This window comes from Camarhynchus parvulus, chromosome 3 (genome assembly GCF_901933205.1).
Source record: "Camarhynchus parvulus chromosome 3, STF_HiC, whole genome shotgun sequence".
NCBI classification, from domain to species: Eukaryota; Metazoa; Chordata; class Aves; order Passeriformes; family Thraupidae; genus Camarhynchus; species Camarhynchus parvulus.
Window position 1 is genome coordinate 88,147,436 of NC_044573.1, and position 19,928 is coordinate 88,167,363.

General features: G+C 36.2%; 1 protein-coding gene across 1 annotated transcript in view; it reads left to right on the plus strand.

Annotated features, from left to right (window-relative positions):
* RNGTT (RNA guanylyltransferase and 5'-phosphatase) overlaps window positions 1-19,928 on the plus strand; it is a 171,048-nt gene that overhangs the window by 35,781 nt on the left and 115,339 nt on the right. The window contains exons 9-10 of the mRNA XM_030946306.1: window positions 7,212-7,347; window positions 13,854-13,925. Coding sequence (XP_030802166.1) covers window positions 7,212-7,347; window positions 13,854-13,925 — 208 coding nt within the window. The remainder of the gene's footprint in view (window positions 1-7,211; window positions 7,348-13,853; window positions 13,926-19,928) is intronic.

Below are 19,928 nucleotides of genomic sequence, written 5' to 3' on the forward strand. Positions count from 1 at the left end.
AACTTGAAAATCTATCTGCAATAAATAATGAAGATAATAATAATAATAACAACAACAGCAAAAATTATGAAACAATTCAAGAGTTCTGTCAAGCTGGAGATATAGTTTGTTCCATTAATCTTGCAGCTTTAAAAAAAAGTAATCAGAACATTATACCATGCAGTTGTTTTTCAACAGTGTTCCTATCAGTAATTGAGAAATGCACTTAGAATCATCAAAATTTGGGTGAAACAAAGATAATCTAATATTTAAAATTAATCTGTTAGTATAAAGGTTGTTACTGGGTAATATCTTTTTTAGCTTGTTAACAATTCTTTTGTTTTACATCAGACAAGTCACGTCACAATGCACTATAGGAGCTCCTCAATATGTAGTAGTTGTAGTTTAATTTACCTTTTGTTGTAAGTCAAATAATGATTACAAGACAACTTTAAATTTAACCCACAAAGTTTAATATCCTTCTAAAAATAAAGAAACAAAACCCCCACTGCACTCTAACTTAATTAAAACCCTGGAAGACAGACAAGAAAAACACTGTAACTGGATAGGCTTTTTAAACCTAGCTAAATTCTTCATTTTACCAGCAGTTCCACAGTCTAATAATACTTTAGATAGAAAATGTAGTTATACACTGGTTTTGAATTTGCCATCTGTTAAATTAATTAAAGCATCTTTATCTTTGATTTATAAAACAGGAAAAGCTAAAGGTTGAGCTCAGTCTCAACTGCAATACTTTATTCGGAGAAATTATATTAGTTTCCACAATTCCTATACATTTTTCCATGGTCCTTAGTGTTGCTGTTGTCTCCTTTATTAAAAAAACTTCCCCAGGTGAGAGGATACCATAAAGTTGTATAATCATGCAGCATTATTTCTATATTTTTCACTACCCTGTTCGTTATTTGATCTAATTATTTGTTTGCTATTTTGTTTGTTTGCTTGTTTGGCTCCAGCTACTGTTCTGTGCTCTCACTGAACCCTAAAAAGTAGCTGCTATATGAGCTTTTTCTGCTGGCAGTTAATTTGGAACCTTGTAAGGTGGGGAAGTGTGGTCACGTCTCTCCTCCCCCTGACTGTGGTACCCTTTGGATATCAAAACTTGCAGCGTTTGTTGCTGTAGTTTTGGGCATATTGAATATTTCTGTAGTAAATATCGTCTGCAGATCCACTCACTTTTGATGATGTTCAGGGCCAAAGCAGTCATAAAATAACTGCTCTGGACCTTGCATTGTCAAGGGAAACAAATGAAAAGGGAAACTTGCATTCAGAGTTTAAAGGAGAGTGGTGGCAGGCAAGAATAAGGTTTTGATTCTGAGTGTGGTAACTATGGAGGAGACTGATGAATAGTAAAAATTGTGGAGACTGAAAAGCTGTATAAGCTGTGTGGTACCTCAGCTTAGAGTGGTGACTTGACAAGGTTACTTCATTATCTGGAATACCACCTCAACAAATCCTGTGAAAATGAAATTCTCTGTTCTCAAATAAGCAGGGTGATTGGTGAAGATCAATTCATCAATACCTGGAGGTATTTAGAAGATATATAGATGTGACACTTTGGGGCATGGTTTAGTGATGGACTTGGCAGTGTTAGGCTTATATTTGGACTTAAGTGTCCTAAAAATCTTTTCCACCTGAAATGATGCTGTGAATATAAAAATCAAGAATTCCATTGTGATATTTGAGGTGATCAATAAGACAAGAAGGTTTTTTTTTCTGTACTAGCATTGAGTCAGGGCAGTGGTATCTTGAACTAATGGTTCAGAACATGAGGCTGGTTGTTGGAAACCTTTGACTTCTCACAAAATTAGATGTTGGTGTAGCACATGAACTAGGACAACTTTCTTGATTATAACATAAATATAGGAAAGCATTCATTTTGTTTAGGAAATATACAAGATAAAATATGAGGAATAACATTTTATTTTCCTAATAACTGGAGGATAAAAAAACTGTTACAGAGTTCAGATTTTTTAAAAAATCCCTTCAGGGTTACTGCTGAACCTGACCTGCTGCAGATGCCTGATCAGAGTTGTCATGATGAGCACACTTGAATATCTAATGCAAGCTGAGTGTCTTGACCTCCATAATAAGAGTTTAACCAAGACAGTTTTGAAGCAAAGGGAACTGGTCATTTCACCCCATGGAGACACCTTACAATTGTGGAAGTTGACCAGAAGCTGAATTCTACCCTCTAGTGAGGGTGGAGAATTGGTGGAGCATTTCAACAGGTGACAAATCCAGGTGCTTCTGAGTGTAGTAAGAGATATACAAGATACATTTATGTACTAAACAAGAGCCTAGTAACAGTATTTTAATACTGAGGGATAAAAAGGGTCTTGATTTTAAAGCTAAGTTTGGATCAATCATGCTAAGGCTTTGCTTTACATTTAAATCATTATTTTTGTAATGAGAAGTAAAAATAGATAAAAAAATGCAGGTTTTCTCTTTATTAAATGACAGATTTGGTTGCCCTAAGGGCAGTAGTTAATAGAATTACTCAGAATTACTGTGATTGAGGAACACAGTCTGCAGTATAGATGAGGAATGGGATTTCCTCTGAGTTCAATAGTTTTGGTAGAAGATCGTATAAGGAAAAAATTGTGGTTTTGACCTCGAAAGACTGGTATATCTCATGCTTCTGGACTTTGACAAAATTGCTGTTTATTAGAGAAAATGAGGCTAAGAAGATTGCTAGAATTCTAAGATAGGTAAAGAATAGATTGAAAGAAAATGGCAGTGGATGGTTTTGAAAGAAAATGCATAAAAAACCACAAGTAGAGATCCTGAATATTAATTTTGTTGTATCATTTAGTATTTTGAAAGACAATCCAAGTATGTTCTGATAAACAAATGAGGGAGATCAGCCACTGAATTCACTGAGGAGCAGAATAATAAAACTGGAAGGATATTTAGTAGTAGAAAATGCAAGGTCATGAATGAGAAATATTGGAGCTGGAGGCTGTTAATTGGAAATGACTGTCAGTCACAATCTAAGGGATTTTTTAGTTTAAAATACTGGGGAGACTGTTGATGGCATACTTTAATCTGGAAATAAGTGAGAGAAATACAAAGTGTTGGTATACTCAGAGCAGACTAACTTCCAAAGGTCTGTGTGTGGTTTTTTTTTTTTTAATTATTTGGAATTTGGACTGTTGAATACATAATTCTACATCAGCTTCTGCATGTAGAAAGCAGTGTCTCTTGCTGGCTGTTGTGCTGTGTATTCATGCAGATGACAACATGTGTGCATCTTTGGAGAAGGTGGTTTGTGATAGAACTGTCAGCATGCTGATTAAAAAGACATTGTTTCCTTTTGTTTACACATTGAAAATAATACTATAAGTCTTCTTGTAAGTTCCTGTGTTAGTGTCCCTGTATCCAGGCTTTGTCATCCTTGAGGAGATATCTTTTAAAGCAGTAACCATTGCCAGCAGCAATTCATAGAAGAAAGCAAGCTGAGCCTTCCCCATTTATTGGGATTTAGGGTCTTTTGCTTCATGTGCCACAGGCCAGCTTCAAACTCTTCTAATTTAAACTTACTCTGAATCCAGCACAGTCTGGATTCGGGTCAGGACATGGAACTGCAGCAGCTTAGTGACATAGGTAGATGATCTCCTACTGTCAGTGGATAAAGGGCAGTCATTAATTTTCATTCTCTTGGCCTTTTCCTCAGTGTTTGATGCATCTGGCCAGAAGTTGATGCTTTCTTGCCAGGAGGGAGTGGCAGGGTCCAGTGTAAAGCACTTGCGTGACTTGGCCTCATCTTAGGCGATCCATCTAGAGCGGTGACATGCTTGTGGTTTTGAAATGTTGCCAATCATAAAAGGAAATTAAGGAATTGAAAATCATATCTGTAGCAGGATTTCATTGTTACCTCTGCGTCAGTGGGCATATTAGAGATGCTAATTGCTATTCAGATTTGGGTAATGCTTATTTGTGTGGGAGGGCAGCACTTGCACAAGACTGAATTCCAGGCTGTATAATGAACTCCCTTCGGAATGGAGAGCTGCTGTGTATTTCGTGCTTAGAGTTGATGATGGAATTTCTTCTATTTTGCATTCTTTAATGTGATAATACAGACACAGGCATATTTAAAAAGTAAAATGAAAAAAAAAAGCAGCAATGGCAGCAGTGTGTCAAAATGAATAATCTTCTTTGATACAGCCTATCTAAAGAAATACTGCAGGGCAAAGAAAGCTCCTAGAGGAGCTGAATTTTTAAGCTTCCTTTGAAACAATATTTCTAATCCATTTGGTACTTGTAGATTTTTTTTCAGAAAATTACTTGTGTGTTGAACTCAAGCTCAGAAGATAGGATGTTAATGTTTGAGGAAGCCATGTTGTATTTTTGTATTATTTTTAAGGTTTTAAAACTCCTATAAAGCACAAAATTAACATATGTAAGCTTACTGCTGAGATGGTTGCTGTCATTTTGGCTGAGAGAAAGTTAAACATAAATAAAGCACATCACAAAATTGAAGTCAGAAGCAAAACTTCTGTGAATACACAGGCAATCAATTTTGTGGTAAATATGTTTTGGCAAGCACTACACCATATGTAGTGAGGTACTGTGTTGGGGGAGTATTTTCAAATCCAGTTTTGTGAATCATAATAATATGGAAAAGAGGGCAGAGGCCACGTGTTTCAGTGTTGGATTTGGAGACTGGGAGATGCAGTCCTGTTCTTGTTCCTTAGTCTCAGTGACCATATATTGATGGACACCAAGTAATTTACCTTATTTTATGCATTAAGTAAAATCTTCCTGAAATGCACTTTCAAATTTAATGAAATCCACATAAAGGAGAAACCTCTACTTTTAACTTAGGATTTTCAGTGTAGCTCATGTCAGCTTCAAAATTGTGTAAAAATAAAAAACCTACCACCACCACAAAACAAACTTAACTGAAAATAGAAGCCTAATAAAATAATTTTTTTAGCTTGTGTTTGGGGCCCAACTGATGTGGACTGCATGATACAGGATATAGGAGGAGGCAAATGAGCCTTTGATACAGTTGCCTTTATTTGGGTATGCTAAAAATAATTGAATTCTGAAGAGAAAACTTTATTTGATGGTTGATGTTTTTTAAAGTTTAAAAATTAAAATTATTAATACTCTGGTAGGTGATTTGGAGATCTGTTTGTCTAATGCCAAGAGCTGTCACTCTGCAAATGAAATTTTCATCCTATTTCCTGAATTATTGTGTTAATAATATTGTCCAGTTAGAATTAATAACAGGCCTTGCCTCAGGATCAGAAGTGAATGAAAAGTAGCTTCTAATGAAACTTTAGATTTTACCATTTCTATGACTAGATATTTTATCTGCTTGTGAGATTAATCTGCATGGACATCATGGCCCTCTATTTGTCAGAATTTCTTGGTTTGTAGAGATTGCACTGACAGTTTTGAGAGATGATGTTTGTAGCTCAAATATGATTCTCTACTTCCATGTATAGTTTTCAGAGGTGAATGAGCAGTTATGTTATTGCTCTTATGGCTGCCCTGCCTTTATTATTTTATTCACTTGTCTGGTTTTACATTCGGATTGAGCCATCTGATGACCGTGTCATCTTGTGTACTTGCCCAGAATCTAAAACAATGGGGCCTGGTTACTAATTGGAGCTTTTGGCTGCTCGCACAATAGAGGTAATTAGTAATAAGTGTACAGCTGTAATAGCAAGTAGTGTTCACAGTGGGCAGTGCAAGGCATGACAGTTAAGTTCCTGTGTTCTATCTCTAGTGAATGTGTTTCAGAAATCATCCCTTTTCTTTCTTTGCCTTTGTGGTGTTGCCCAGAGGCGTGTCCCTATTGTGGTGTAAGTGCTTATCTCCTAATACCTTAATTAACATCTTAAAATATAAATGGCCATGGTACATCGAAATAATATTCAGAAATGTGCTGTTCAGAAGTCCACAAGATTTCTCCATGAATGATTGTAGAGTCATCTGGATAAAACTTTAAACCTGACATTAAGCACATGAACTTAAGCTTTTTGAGTGAAACAAGCAAACAAAAAACCTCAACCAACCAACCAGCTCAAATCCCTTGTTAATTTATAAATTCAGTTTCACCAAAACCTTGCTTATCTCTTGCTTCTTGCACATTTTCAATTATTAGCTGCTCATAGAACACTTCTGTTTTTCAGTCCATCCTTGACCAAATTTTTTCCGTCTTATGTTGGTAATAATTAGAATTTTGATAAATTCTATTGTTTGGACCAAATTCAGAGTCTTATTTCAGTAGTTTATTAAATTGAGAGAGTAGAAGAGTTTTCAGCCATTCGGCTAAAAAAACCTCAGAAAAAAATTTCAAAATGAGACATATCTGGATCAGTTTAATGTCTTTCTTGAGCAGAAAACTTGTTCAGATTCTAAGTTAGAGAGGTATATTACCATGAGACCCAGACAGATGGGTTTACATGAAAGTAATTCACTGTCCTGAGATGAGATTTTTTTTCTGTCTTCAAAGTCAGCATATGCTGCTTCTCAGCATCTCTCTGAAGTAAGATACAGAATCATAGAAATCATAGGAACATAGAATGATTTGGATTGGAAGGGACCACCCAGATCATCTAGTTATGAAGGAAGATGGCATGCAGAGAGGTATGCTTAACAAAAACTTTGTTTCCATACAGAATGCCTTTGAAAATTCTCTGTGGGCTTTAAGAGGTCTGTTACATGGACTCAGTTGAAGAGTTGCAGCCCAATTCTGCAGTGTTTGTCCTTGCGAGAGGAAGGTCTAAGGTGTGGCCTGGTTTAACTCCTTTAGCAACTAAGCTCACACATCCTGTAGCAGGATAGGGGAGAGAATCAGAAGGGTGGAAATGAGAAAGATCAGGGGTTGAGATAAATATAAGGAAAAATAAGGAATTTTTACTAGGTCCCAGTGGCAGGCATATGTTTAGCCATTTCCAGGAAAGGTGGGCTTCATGATGCACAACAGTGACTTGGGAAGAAAAACACCGTAAATCCAAATGTCCCCTCTTTCCTCCTCCTCCTATTTTTTTATTTCTGAGAACATCATCATATGGTCTGCGATATCCCTTTGCTTAGTTTACAGGTTTAAACTTTTAAATGTAAGAAAGTACTTTTAAAATATTTTTTAAAAATAATATCCATCACGATTACGTGTTTTTAACACTTAATATAAAACAAAATAATAGAGATTTTGAGGATGTATGTGTAATTATAATATCTTAACACTGCCTTTGCAGGTATATGATGCTGATTGATGGCAAGAATGAGGTTTATATGATTGATAGAGACAACTCCATTTTTCATGTATCCAACCTGGAATTTCCGTTTCGTAAAGATCTTCGCACACATCTAACAAACACTCTTCTAGATGGGGTAAGGAGCATACTGTATCATTATTGTAACTATTTCAGTGCTGTTTGCTTTTGTTCGTAAACAGGGCCAAATTTTTAGGCCTGGATTGGTGAATCATAGGATTTCAGGAGGAATATAAGTTCAGTCACTGGCTGAATGTGGGAGTTGCATTTTGTAAGAAATTACTTACCTACAGAATAGGACTGATGACTGCTCTGGGGGGAGCTGTTTGTCTTTGAAATAAATCAAGGTGTTGAAATGACATTCTCTGAACATGAGAAAAGCCTTGAAGAAAAATCTAAAAAATTATTGCAGAACTTATCTCTTGCTACAGCTTTATATTTTGGAATAGTAAACATGGTCAATTTTATACAGCTTATGGAAATACTTCTAAAATTTGATAAAATTTTCATGACATTTTGATGCACTTTTGTGAATTGATGTCTCCGTTTCTGTCACTATTATTTTCAGCTGATCTGAATTTTTCAATGATTTAGAAATGGCTTAATTATATTTGTTTAAGGCTAAAACATTTCTAAGTTGCTATGCTAATTTAAATTATGTAAACTTGGTAATGAACTTTTAAAGCCATTTGTAAACCAAGCTGTAAAACATATAGATTTGTGTATTTGGAGCCTGGGCTGGTGGCAAACTTTTCACAACTGTATCCACAAGAAGAAATTATTTCTTTCTTGACTGTCCCATTTCACATGACTGAGAGAATTTCACTAGCTCTTATGCTACTAGATCCATACAGTTTCCTTTTATGCAGTTTCACTAGTATTGGAGACTCTCTATTGCTGTAACTCCTGCTTGATGAAGTATTTTTGTACCTGAGATAGCTTCCATATTGATCCTCTGAAGCCTATTGCACTTTTCAGCCATATTGCCTTTATTAACTTTCTTTCCTTTCTCTGGCTCTTGTTGTCAGTATTCTACTTGAAATGTCGCTTCTGTGAATGATGTGTCTTACTGAGCACACATTTACATGTGAAGCGTGTGTAAATTGAATCTGCGAGGATAATTACTGCAAGGAACGATGTACTGTCTCAGGGACAGAGAAGCAGATAATGGAATATTTTCCACCACCTCTGCTTCATTGAAAAATTGAGAGCATAATGCAAGAAATGCCATGCTGTCAGCTCAGAAGTGGTTGCACAAGCTGTCGTGTCTGGTAGCAGCCTCTTCAGCCAGGCAGCTTCTGAATGATATACATATTATTCTTGATGACATACATTAGGTTCCATGCTTTTGAGATAAAAAGCCTGATATTGCTATGTTTTCCCCCTGCTACTTCTAAGGCTCTTGAGAAAGTAATGACTTGCTAGTGTCCATATGGTATAGTCCTAGGTGTTCTTGAGTGAAATGGCTGCTCTTTCATTTATTTAATTATTCTCTTTATTTCAAAGAGATGTTTTAGTGAAGGTGGCTGATATGTATATGGTGGAAGACAGGGATATTGAGATAAGTGCATAATGTAGCTGTGGGGCATGGAAGAGGGTCTCTGATCTGGTGTGTTGTGTTCCCCAGATTTATAGTTTAAGTCTCTTAAGAATGACTTAAGTTCTCTCAGGTACGCAGGGCATGAATTATAACTTTGCTTAATTTGTGGTTCTGTAGAAGTTTGACTGTTAATAGTGCATTTTGGTGTTCCACTTCATTGGAATAAGATCAGTCTTAGTATGTTTTGGTTTTTTTTTCCTCCTACATTGTTTTTTTAATAAAGTGAAAAGCAAAGTGACATGAAATGAGCAAGTACTGATTGAATGAAGTACTCTGAGATAGAACTAAAGCCTTTCAATGGATAAATACTTTTCATAGTACAGATTTCTAAATTTGTTTTGGTATGGTCAGTTAAATAAAAAGATGCTGCTGGAATATTTTTTTTCAACTGAAATTCCTCTAACAGGTTTGAGGATAAGACTTGCCTATTATTTGAAGCATCAGAAGAACTTAGCTTTGTAATTGAATATTTGTCTAATGTTGATGCCAAATGAAAATTTCCATGAATGATCCTTTATTCTAGATATATGCATGATTGATTTTATTTTATTTTTTAAATCCATGGGAAGAAGTTGGCTTTTTCTCTTAATATATTCTGCTAATTAGTGCTTGAAGGGGTGTTGAAATTAATTCTTGAATTACAGGCTGAAGTAGTTCATACTTCTGGTCCTTGAAGTAGCTTTCTCTCTTTCAGGGAATGAAAGTATAGATTGAGGTGGTCCAATTTGTATTGCTTTAGAATATTCTTAAAAACATGAGAAAAAAGGAAACAGAAAACAGAAATATCAGTGCCATGTAGCAAAATACTACTGGTTTTAAGAATACAAAAGATTAATATCCCCCTAACATTATTTAGAATGACAGTATACATGAAACTTTCATAAAGGCAATTTCCATGCATTCAAGGATCTATTAACTTGCTTTAAGGCCTCTGGTGTAAGCCTTTCATGTGGTTGTCTTTGGGAGTTTCAGATGCATTTGTGGTTCATTTTGGGCTGAAATTACTTGCAAACAGTTCTTATGTGATCAATGACGTCTTGGGTGATGACAGATCTGCAACACTCTGTGCTCATCTCCAGCTTTTCAGTTGCAATTGTTCTCCTGTCATGGAAGAAAGTTTTCTGCAAAGCTCATTAAAGCTAATTTAAATTTCACCTGCAGGTGACTAGTGTGACTTATTTCTTTAGAAGCCAAGTGTTTTGCATCCATAGTGCTATCTGAGGGAATGCACAGAGTTTTGTTCAAATGTTTCGGCTGTCATGCAAAAAAGCTAAATAGCTGTTTTCAGGAGCTTTCTTGGCATTCCCCTTAGCTTTGGAACAGTTGAGTAGAAAATGCAGAGTCATCCTTAGGCTTGGAGTAACTTTTACAGTTTTAATACTATTTTTAAAACAATTTTATTTTTATATAAAATATGGTTTACACTTGAAGACTTAAGAGGGCCAGGAACTCCATAAATGGAGAGTGAGATAAAGATGCATTTATGTTTTTATGTCAGGAGAGACCTTATCTATTTGTAAGCTGTCTCAGAAATTGCAGAACTTAAAACTTTTTTAGTTTTTGAAAGCTGATGCAAAATAGATTTATGCAAAATAGACTTAAGAAAAAAAGGCAAGAAACAAAAACTGTTTTCATTCCTGAAATACAGCAGTGACTAGAATTGTGTTAAAGGTAAATGGATAAAACATTAAGAAAAGGCACAGAAGAAAAAGGAAAAACAAACAGATATATTATTAGATCTGATTCCATACTCTGTCAACAAAAAAAATACATTCTACAAGGGGCTGGTAAAATTGGATCCTTTGCTTTTTGATTGAATTTTGGATTATTTTAAGCCTAAGTTACTCTAGAGATGTGATCCAAGGAAAAAAGCCCGTGAGCTCTCAGTCCAGCATTGTTCCTCTGATACTTGTCCAGCTAAAAGCTCTTAGCACCGTTGCAGGTCCAATATACTGTGCAACTGTGTTTTGCAACACTACAGGATTGGGAAGAATAACACCAGCACAGTGTTGCCAGATTATATTGCATTAATTGAACACTGGTCCTTGTTCTTCAGGCCCATGGGTTAAGTGGATACCTTAACCAGCAGCTAATGGGCCTGTGCTAGTAGCAGAGGTAGCTTTGAAACATAAAATACTGGCTGTAAATCTGCATGGAGTCTGTAGAAGGAGCTGCATGGATGCAGATGTGCCTTAGGGATAATGTTATATTAACATGTCATGTGAGTGGATTTGGGTTTAAGTTTTTAGTTATCTAAAAATTGGCTTAAATATAGTCTTATAGTATCAGGTTATTGCTCAGGTCAGAATGAGTGCGTTTAATTGTGGTCATTTCTCAAATACTACATTTTCCCATCTTCTCTGAAGTTGTCTCTGAGGTCTATTCCCTGGTGTACTTTTTCAATTCTGATAATTTCAGGGAAGATTCTGAAATCAGATTGTAAAATAATGATGTGTTAGAGCATTTCTAATCTGAACCATTCCCATGCTCACTTTACAGCTTTTGCCTTATGACAGTTGTATTGGCGTAACTAATGGAGCAGGCAATGTTGTTGTCATGATGGAGATGAGCAGTGCAGGAATTTGTCATCTCATCTTCTAAGGCATATTGTGCTATTGTTTTTTGCTCTGGTAGCTGGGATTTCAGTCAGGATGTCAAAGAGAACAGGAGGCAGGGGAAGAATAAAAGAAGGGAGGAGATGAGGAAAAAGGCTTGTTTGATCAGTAATAGAATAAAAATGTTTACATGTCTGAAGTAGAGAAAAAGTTAAAAATAAACACTTCAAAGGATATTTAAAAACAGTTCTTGGTCTTCTTTGTTGTATTTTTTAATCCTTCTTAAACTGAATATGCAGAGATTCATATTTTTAAAATTAGGCATAAAATCTTGTAATATCAGGCATTGAAATGTTTTCGGGGTTTTGCATACAAATGCTAGCTTTGCATCAGACCTGAGGCTCTGAATATGCATACTGAGAAAGTGAGGCCTTAAACCCTAAGTATGTGCTCAATTAAATGTGTTCCAAAAAAGTTGTTTCACCTGCCAGTTCAGCTGAGAGTTAATGAAAAACAACATCATTCTTTTGTTTCACTGTTATTTTGTTATTTGTTTCACCTGATTACTACCAGGAATTTCAGGTGGGGTTTTTTATCCTGGGTTTTTTTTTCCCTTGCATTATATCTTTACACCTTCTTCCAAGTTTGCATATCATGCCTTCTGTCTCTTGAGTTGTACCCATCTGTTCTTGTAGTTAGTTATAACATTTATGGTCAAAGAAGGCATTGCAGCATTGTGTCTGCTGCTCCTTTGAGAGCTCGCCAGTGTCCTACCTAAATATTGGACACTAGCAGAATTGCATTTTGTTACATCACTTCTATGTAGACCTTTTTTGCACAAGCTATTTGACAGTGTCCGTGACAAAATTTTTAGAGGGAAGATATTATAATATTACAAAAGAATAGTTTCCACTCATTGGATTCATGTTTTTTTAATTTTTAATTATAAAAAAGTAATTATGTGGAATGATGTGTAAGGTCAACTCAGGGAGTCATTCACAACACCTGTGGATGTTGCACATGGCTTTGAAATCCCAGTCTCCATCTCAGTGTTGTGTTCACAGAGGATGAAATTCCGAAATACTAAGTAGGTAATTTAGATTTCCCAGTGGTTTTTGGGAACAACATGTTCATGTCTTCTAGTTCAGTTTTCAATGCTTCAAGCTTTATGTTTGCTTTAAACCAAATCTATATTTTTACAACTGAACTGCTTGCTTATTTTTCAAAGCAGATTATGGTTAGATGCTAGGTGTAATTCAAGAATCTTGTTTTTGTTGTACAGACTGAAAATTAATCTTACATGAGTCAATCAGACTTTTTTGGGTTTATTTTGTACCATCTATGGATTCTGAGAGAAATTAAAAGGTTGTAAGACATAAAAATAGAAAGACATTAACTAAACAAAAATAGAATTGATGTAATGTTCTTTTTTTGGAATAATTCTTGAACTACTGATTTTGCTTTCATCATGTCATAGTGAACAGTTTTCATGTTTTTCAGTTGTTTTATCTTGTTCGTGTGAATTTGGAATTGTAACTTTATTTTTTTTAATTCAAAAAAAAGAAATCTGTAGCTGATACAACTTATTAGCCAAGAACCAGGTAGGGGAGGGAGGTGGGGAGAAGATGGACTGCATTTAGAGAAGTGGTGACTTCAGAGTTGTCTCTGGAAAAGATCTACCAGTGGTTGGTTGTTACCATTTTCAGTCTTCATTGTTGATTCATCAAACTCTATATACCATGTCTAATTCCTGTCATAGGAAGCCTGAGTTACATCTGTAACACCACCATGTAAAGAGTCTGTATTTTTGCATATATCATTAAGTTCAGGAAACACACCTGTGTTTGGATGTTGATCAATAATGTTCTTTCCCCACTTGGCCTGTTTTCAATCTGATTTGCTGGTACATATTGAATGTTCACTGGCTTCATGTGGTGCAGAGAGTGGCTGTGATACTTCTGTCTGAAAGAGCCGTCCTGTTTGGTCACATTGCAACAACGTTCAAGCAAATTGTACCTCTCAGTGCTGCCTAGGACACTTTCAAAATTAAAAGATCCAACCTGAGCATAGACAATGAATGTGAATGCTTGTTTTTTACTTCCTCACTGTTGTGCTTCTGACTGGTCAAGATTTCCAGTAGTGCTTGGTTGGCTTAGGATCACAGTTCTTACTGAGGTTTCTAAAACTCATTATTCACTCAAGACTTTGAAAGCTGTGGGGAAATTAATGAATAAATGTTGCAAATCTGAAGCCCTAGCACAGCCTCCTCATGTTTGTTTTGTTGAATGCTTAATGAGAGACTTTTAAGACCACAATATTATTTTTATAATCTTGACCTTTTGTAAAGTTTTTTTTGTGATAAAGATGTGGCTGGTGTTTGCATCATGCTTGCAGGTATATGCATATATAAATGTCAACATTCTTCTGTGTTGATGAAAAAAATGCCAATGCTTTCTCTTTTCTTTTAAGGAAATGATCATCGACAAGGTTAATGGACAGGTTGTCCCTCGGTACTTGATATATGACATTATTAAGTTTAATGTAAGTACTTTCAGTTTTATTGCTTATCATAAGTTATTAATTCTTACTTCAATTTTAATATTTTTTATATAAGTAAGAGCTTCAGGGTAAATACAAACACCAAAATCATTTGCGTATTTTGCATCCTGATAGCAAGCGATGTATCAGAATTTAGACTGAAAGCAGCCTTACAACACATGTTGATTTATTTCCACTTGCTCAAGAAAAAATGGCCATTTGAAACAGTCTGCTAGACACTGTTGGAAAATTTCCCATTTCTACAGCATGTTTGAACTATTTAGGCAGTGCAATCAAGAGGAGATGGAGGAGTTAGCCTGGTGTATTTGTTAGCAGAGCTTCACAGTACTTTTTAGGCTGCTCTGTCAACTCCTTCTCAAGTTTGAAACCAGGCAACTGTTCCTCTGCTAAGTCCTCAACAGCAGGGTCTCCTTGTGGCATAGGCTGTAGGGAAAATGTATAATGAGGAAATATATTGCAGAAGTTGTGGAAAAGGAGACTAGAGTGTAGGAATAAAATCACTGGGTTCACAAGAAAGAGCTGTTAAACAGTACTGGAAATAGGAAACTTGTTTTCTATAGAACCAGCTTTCATATACAGTAAAGGTTTGAATATCTCCAAGGGGCTCTTGCTGGTGTCATTTACAGACTTTTGTTGTTGTTGTTTTCTTCATAGTAGCCCATGTAGTATTGTGTTTTGGATTTGCAAATCAGCATGGAATAGTGCTGAATACACAGGGATGTTCTCTGTCATTGCTGAGCAGCGCTCAAATCCTCACGTGGCTTCAAGCCCTTTTCTGTTTCACTCTAGTGCACCAGTGAGTAAGCTTGGGGTGCACAGGGAGTAGGGAAGGGGGCACAGCCAGGACAGCTGACTCCAGCTGACCCAAGGGACATTCCTTGTCATGTGATGTTGTACTGTGCATATAAAGCTGGGGGAAGGAGGATGTTTGTAGTGGTGGCGTTTGTCTTCCCAAGTCACCATTATGTGTGATGGAGCCCTGCTGCCCTGAGGATGGCTGAACACCTGCCTGCTTATGGGAAGTGATGAATGGCTTCCTTGCTTTGCTTTTTTTGCATGTGCAGCTTTTACTATAGCTTTGAAACTGTCCCTATCTCAAACCCTGAGTTTCCTCACTTACACCCTTTTGATTCTTTCCCCTCATGTGATTCCAGGGGAGTGACTGGCTGTGCAAGGCTTAGCACCTACTGTAGTTAAAGCATGTGTTAAATTTAGTCAAAATAGCCCATGGAGAAAACACTAGTGTTAATGCTTCTGGAAAAACAAAATTATTGTTTCAGTGCACCTAACAGGACAAAAGCAGTATTAGTAAACCAGAGGACATTTCAGCCTTTCTAAACTACAGTTGACTCTTCCAGTCTTGAATAAGGTACTGCTCAGCTCAGTCACTCAGTGTGAGTGGCAATTGCAAGTGTAGGCATGGTACCAGTCACCAGAAATTACTTAGGTATTCTTGGAAGCATAGTCATACTGTGACTTAGGACAGCTGCTTTTAAAAGGAGTAGTTTGTGGGGAAGATGTGTTAGATTAGGACTACAAGCTTTTTGTTAACACATTTTAATTCTGTATCTGGATGTCCTTTCTCTAGCCTTTTCTGAAAAGTAGGTGTTAGTTTGCTGGATCCCTCCTACCATGAAGACTTTTCCCTAAGCAAGATTTCCATGTACTCTTCTGAAAAACACAGTCTCTTATAGCCACTCATGGGTTCTCATTTTTTCTTTACATCTTCTTACCTGCTGCTCCACCTGTGGTTCCATGTTTATTAACCTTCATGTCTTGCCTTCTCTCTGCTCTCCTTTTAAGTCTAACCTACCACTCACTGCTGTTACATTTCCTTTGAAGTAAACTTGTAATGTTAGTAGTGTACAGTCATTCAGTTTGGGATGTGCATATAAAAGTGCAAAATAACACTTTTCAAAACTTGTAATTATTTTGGTTAAGCTTTGTTTTGTGGTGGAAGGGGAGGAAACCCTCATTTGTAGCGAAGTGTCTGGACTTAACATGATGAGTTCCACTTGGCAAACAGGAAAAATCATCAGTAGGTTTCCAGGGGATTGTCAATGTTTAAGAAAAGTCTTCTTTTGAGCAGTGTTTGGTTTAATTTGTTTTTTAAGAGCTGTGGGAATGAGAGGAGGAGCTGGTTACCATGTAATACTTTTTTAAAGCCAAGGACAAATTAAGATAATGTTATCAGTATGAGTACAAGCAGGGCTTTAGCTGCAAGAAGTCATTAACAGTGGCCCAACTATAAAGATTAAAAAGCACAGCTGTTTTTAGGTTAATTTTAGAAGCTTAATTATAAAAATGGGCACCCAAGGATGTTTGGCTTGGCAAGAAATGATCAACTGAATTTTATCACCAAGAGAGGTAAATGTAATATAACTTCTAAATGGCAAGAAAGGGTAAGTTCCTATTTAAGTTGTGGAAGTTAGGTTTTTGTTCATTTTTTTAGCAGATCTTCAAATAAAATAATTACACAAGGTACCGGTCCTGTTCAAAACCAGAACATTCCTCCCCACCATCCAAACAAACAACCCCCAAACTCCAAAAATTCCCCAAAACAGAGATTGCTCTGGAATTTGGCAGTTTGTTTTGATCTGGAAAGCAGTTGAATCTTGAAGGTAAATGATGGAGTTACTGTATTACTGTTCATCATGAGTTACAAGATTTGTAGCATGTCCCCTGTCTCACCCTCCACAGGACTCAGCTTACTCTGCTCTGGGAGATGCAGCTTTGCAGCTGGGGAAATGCACATTCAAACCCCATTGATAAACACCTTTGCTCAGGCAAACCTCATCTTTTAGTCAGGTCTTGTGAATGAAGATATTTTTAGCTGAGCTTATTCTCAAGTGCTTGACCTATTTTGCTAGCTAAGCATTGCAGAGTTTTCTGGCTTTGTCAGGATATTCCTTCTGAAATGTTGCATTCATAATGCAGAGAAAGTGAGTGGATAAGCACCTACCTGTTACAGATTTTAATCCACGTTGTTATTGGTGAGGCTTATTGTTACTTACTTTTTGATTTTGCTATAGTGTGTCAGGAATAAACTCTAGCAGTACTTAGAAAGAAACAAAGGGAACTAAGAGAATAGACTGACGTACATAGTGTGTATTTGGCAATGGATGTCTATACAGACAAGTCTTAGGAGGAAGGGAACATAAAAATTTAGTTTCAGTGGTTGGGAGAAACCTATACTTGAGCTCTTGAGCAAAACATGTCAGTTGATTTTGTTGTCTCTTTCCATGATAAATTTTGTATTGAATTCTGATACTTATCGTGTATAGCTGCTGCAAAAGTCTGTCTTCAAGGATGCTGATGGAACCCTTTGACTATTTCTTTTAGTTACTGTTTCTGTGACATCTAGTTTCTAAAAGCTGTAACACATTCTATTTTGTTGCAAGAGATGTTTGTGTCAAGAAAAACAAATGATTCTTCAGATTTAAAAATATTTTTTATTGTAATTTTCTTCAGTCTGAAGCATGGCATTGATTGTTATTAATAGCACCTCAAAATATGACATTGCTGTCTCACTGCTTTCATCTCACCTGCTAAAATGAAATTCATAGAAAGAAAGCTGTATCCTAGTGAAATAAACATGCTTTTCGACCTTTGTGAGCTCCACACACAAGAAATCTGGATTTTTCATATTCATCTGAACATAAAAGGCTAATAGACTCCTTATAGTGTTTAGTCTTAATGAGTACAGAGCTACATCCCTGCAGTGCATGTTGCTTTTCAGCTTCTTGAGTTGTGTCTGTATGTGGCTGAGTCCATCATTATAGTGACTGCAGCTGTATAGCTACAGTTTCAAATTTGGTGGATAATTCTAATATAACAGAGGAAGCTGGCAGTAGAATAATTAATAGCCCCAGAAGCAAATGCAAGCAAATCCAAATCCCTTTTCATCCGAAACAGTCCACAAAAGAATGTGTCTTCGTTCTCCTGTTATCTTGGAGACAGGTCTTCCTGAAAAGCCTTGTTTTGAGAAGCTTTTTCTTAGATAATATTCAGTAGCTACTTGTAAATGTATGGACACTAAACTTAACCAACTATTTTTTCCCTTAGTTAAGTAACAAACAGTAACACTGGCAAGATGTAGGATCTAATTAATGCATTCTTAGCAAAGATGCTGAAAATGAGTACAACTTTCCTTTTCCTTTCTAACCCTGGCCTTTAAATTTTTAAACTCTAGCCAAGTTTTTGTGAGACCAGATTGCAATGGTAAGAATAGACTGAATGCTTGAAAAAGAATAATTATTTAAATGCTTAGAAAGGAGATAGAATTTTGATTAAATTTGCTAATACTTTGTGCATTGAATTAAGTCAAGATCAAGATTTCTTTGGGTGTCATTATGTGTATCAATGCTGTTGCTATTGATAAAATTTGTCATGGTAAACAGATATGCTGGTCATAAATCCTGCCCATAGCCAATGCGCTCATTGAATTAATGCATGAAAAATGTTTGTTTTAAATCCCTGTACAACATTACCATGTCTGACTTTTCTGTTACAAACCTCATTTTAAAGCAATGTATGGCTCACAGTCCATGCTGTCTCTCACTTATTAGCCTATTAACCTTATCTTAAACTTGAACTGTGAAAGTTTTGAGGACACAATTCTGACATGCAAATGTTTAACTGCATCTCTTCTGTGACAAATGCACCTGGCTGGCAGTCACCCTTCTGCTCTTAATTTTGATTCTGTGTTCTTTGTAAATGGTATAACCTGAAAATACTTTAATGTTTACATTTTAAAACATTTAAACATTTAAAATGCTTTTGTTTCTAGTAGTGCTAATAGAACTCTGAACAGTAAGTGCGCTGTGGGTATGTTGGCTCTTGTGCCCTTTAGATTATTTCTTGTGAAGACTTATCTAACAAACACCCAAATGCTTGACTGGTGCTTGTGCTGTGTGTTATGTTCTCAATATGTATCGTCTCATTCCTTCATGGCTCAGGGCTCTGAAATACAGACCATCCACTCAGTTCTGTCTTGCTTTGCTTTCTGCTGTTCAGTCTGGGAGAGGTGAATTAAGTTTGCGTTTTCTTCCTCTTCCATTTTTTTATGGTGCTGTTTATTGAGAGCAAGGGCAATCTGGTCAGATAATGCAATTGAGTATCTTGAAATTACAAAAGGGCAGCATTTTTACAGTATAGGAAGAGCAACAAATGGTGTCTTCTAGGGTGGAGAATCAACACAGTAAGGGAGCGATGCTGCAGAAGCTTTTGGATCTGTGAAGTAGGATTGACGTATCATAGCTAGTTGTAATTTTAAAGTCTTTCTTGCCTTATTCCCCTTCCATGTTGATCACCTTTTATCTATCATTAAAAACCTGACTTGTACATCTGAGCACCACGTTTTGAAAATCTTATTTCTTTGGTAAACTTTCAGACAGCTACCTTGTGCTTGCTTCACTGTTACTCCTTGTATTTCAGTAAAGTGCATAGCAACTGAAAAGTAACATTTCTGTTCATTCCGGCATACTTTTTAAAAAAAATTTCCTTTGCTATGATGCATGCAAAATTTAGGTTGTTGTTGAAGAGTGATAATTAGTACATGCTGACCAGGATGTATTTCCTGTTTTCATGCTCTTATTTTTTTATCTAACAAGCTACTTGTTGTTGGGGAGCAGTCTCTAGTGTTGTAATTAGCTTGAAGCTTGACTGTTTTACTTGTTGGTTAGATTGTGTGAAAAAAAAACCCCAATAACCATTTATTTATTTCTTTCCCTTACATCTATTACTTTTATCTTCATTTTCCCAACCCAGGGGGCACTATGGATCACAGTGAAGGTGGTTTGTTTTCCATATTTTCCAAAATAAGGCTTAATAAAGTATTATATAAAAGTGAAAGGGAGTTAATTAAATTCTATCACGCCTGTTTTATTCTCAGAATATAAGTGTTCTTATACCTCAACATATGAAGCACATCTCACCGGAAACTTTTTGAATGGCACATTATCACTACTTGTCAGGGGAAGAGAT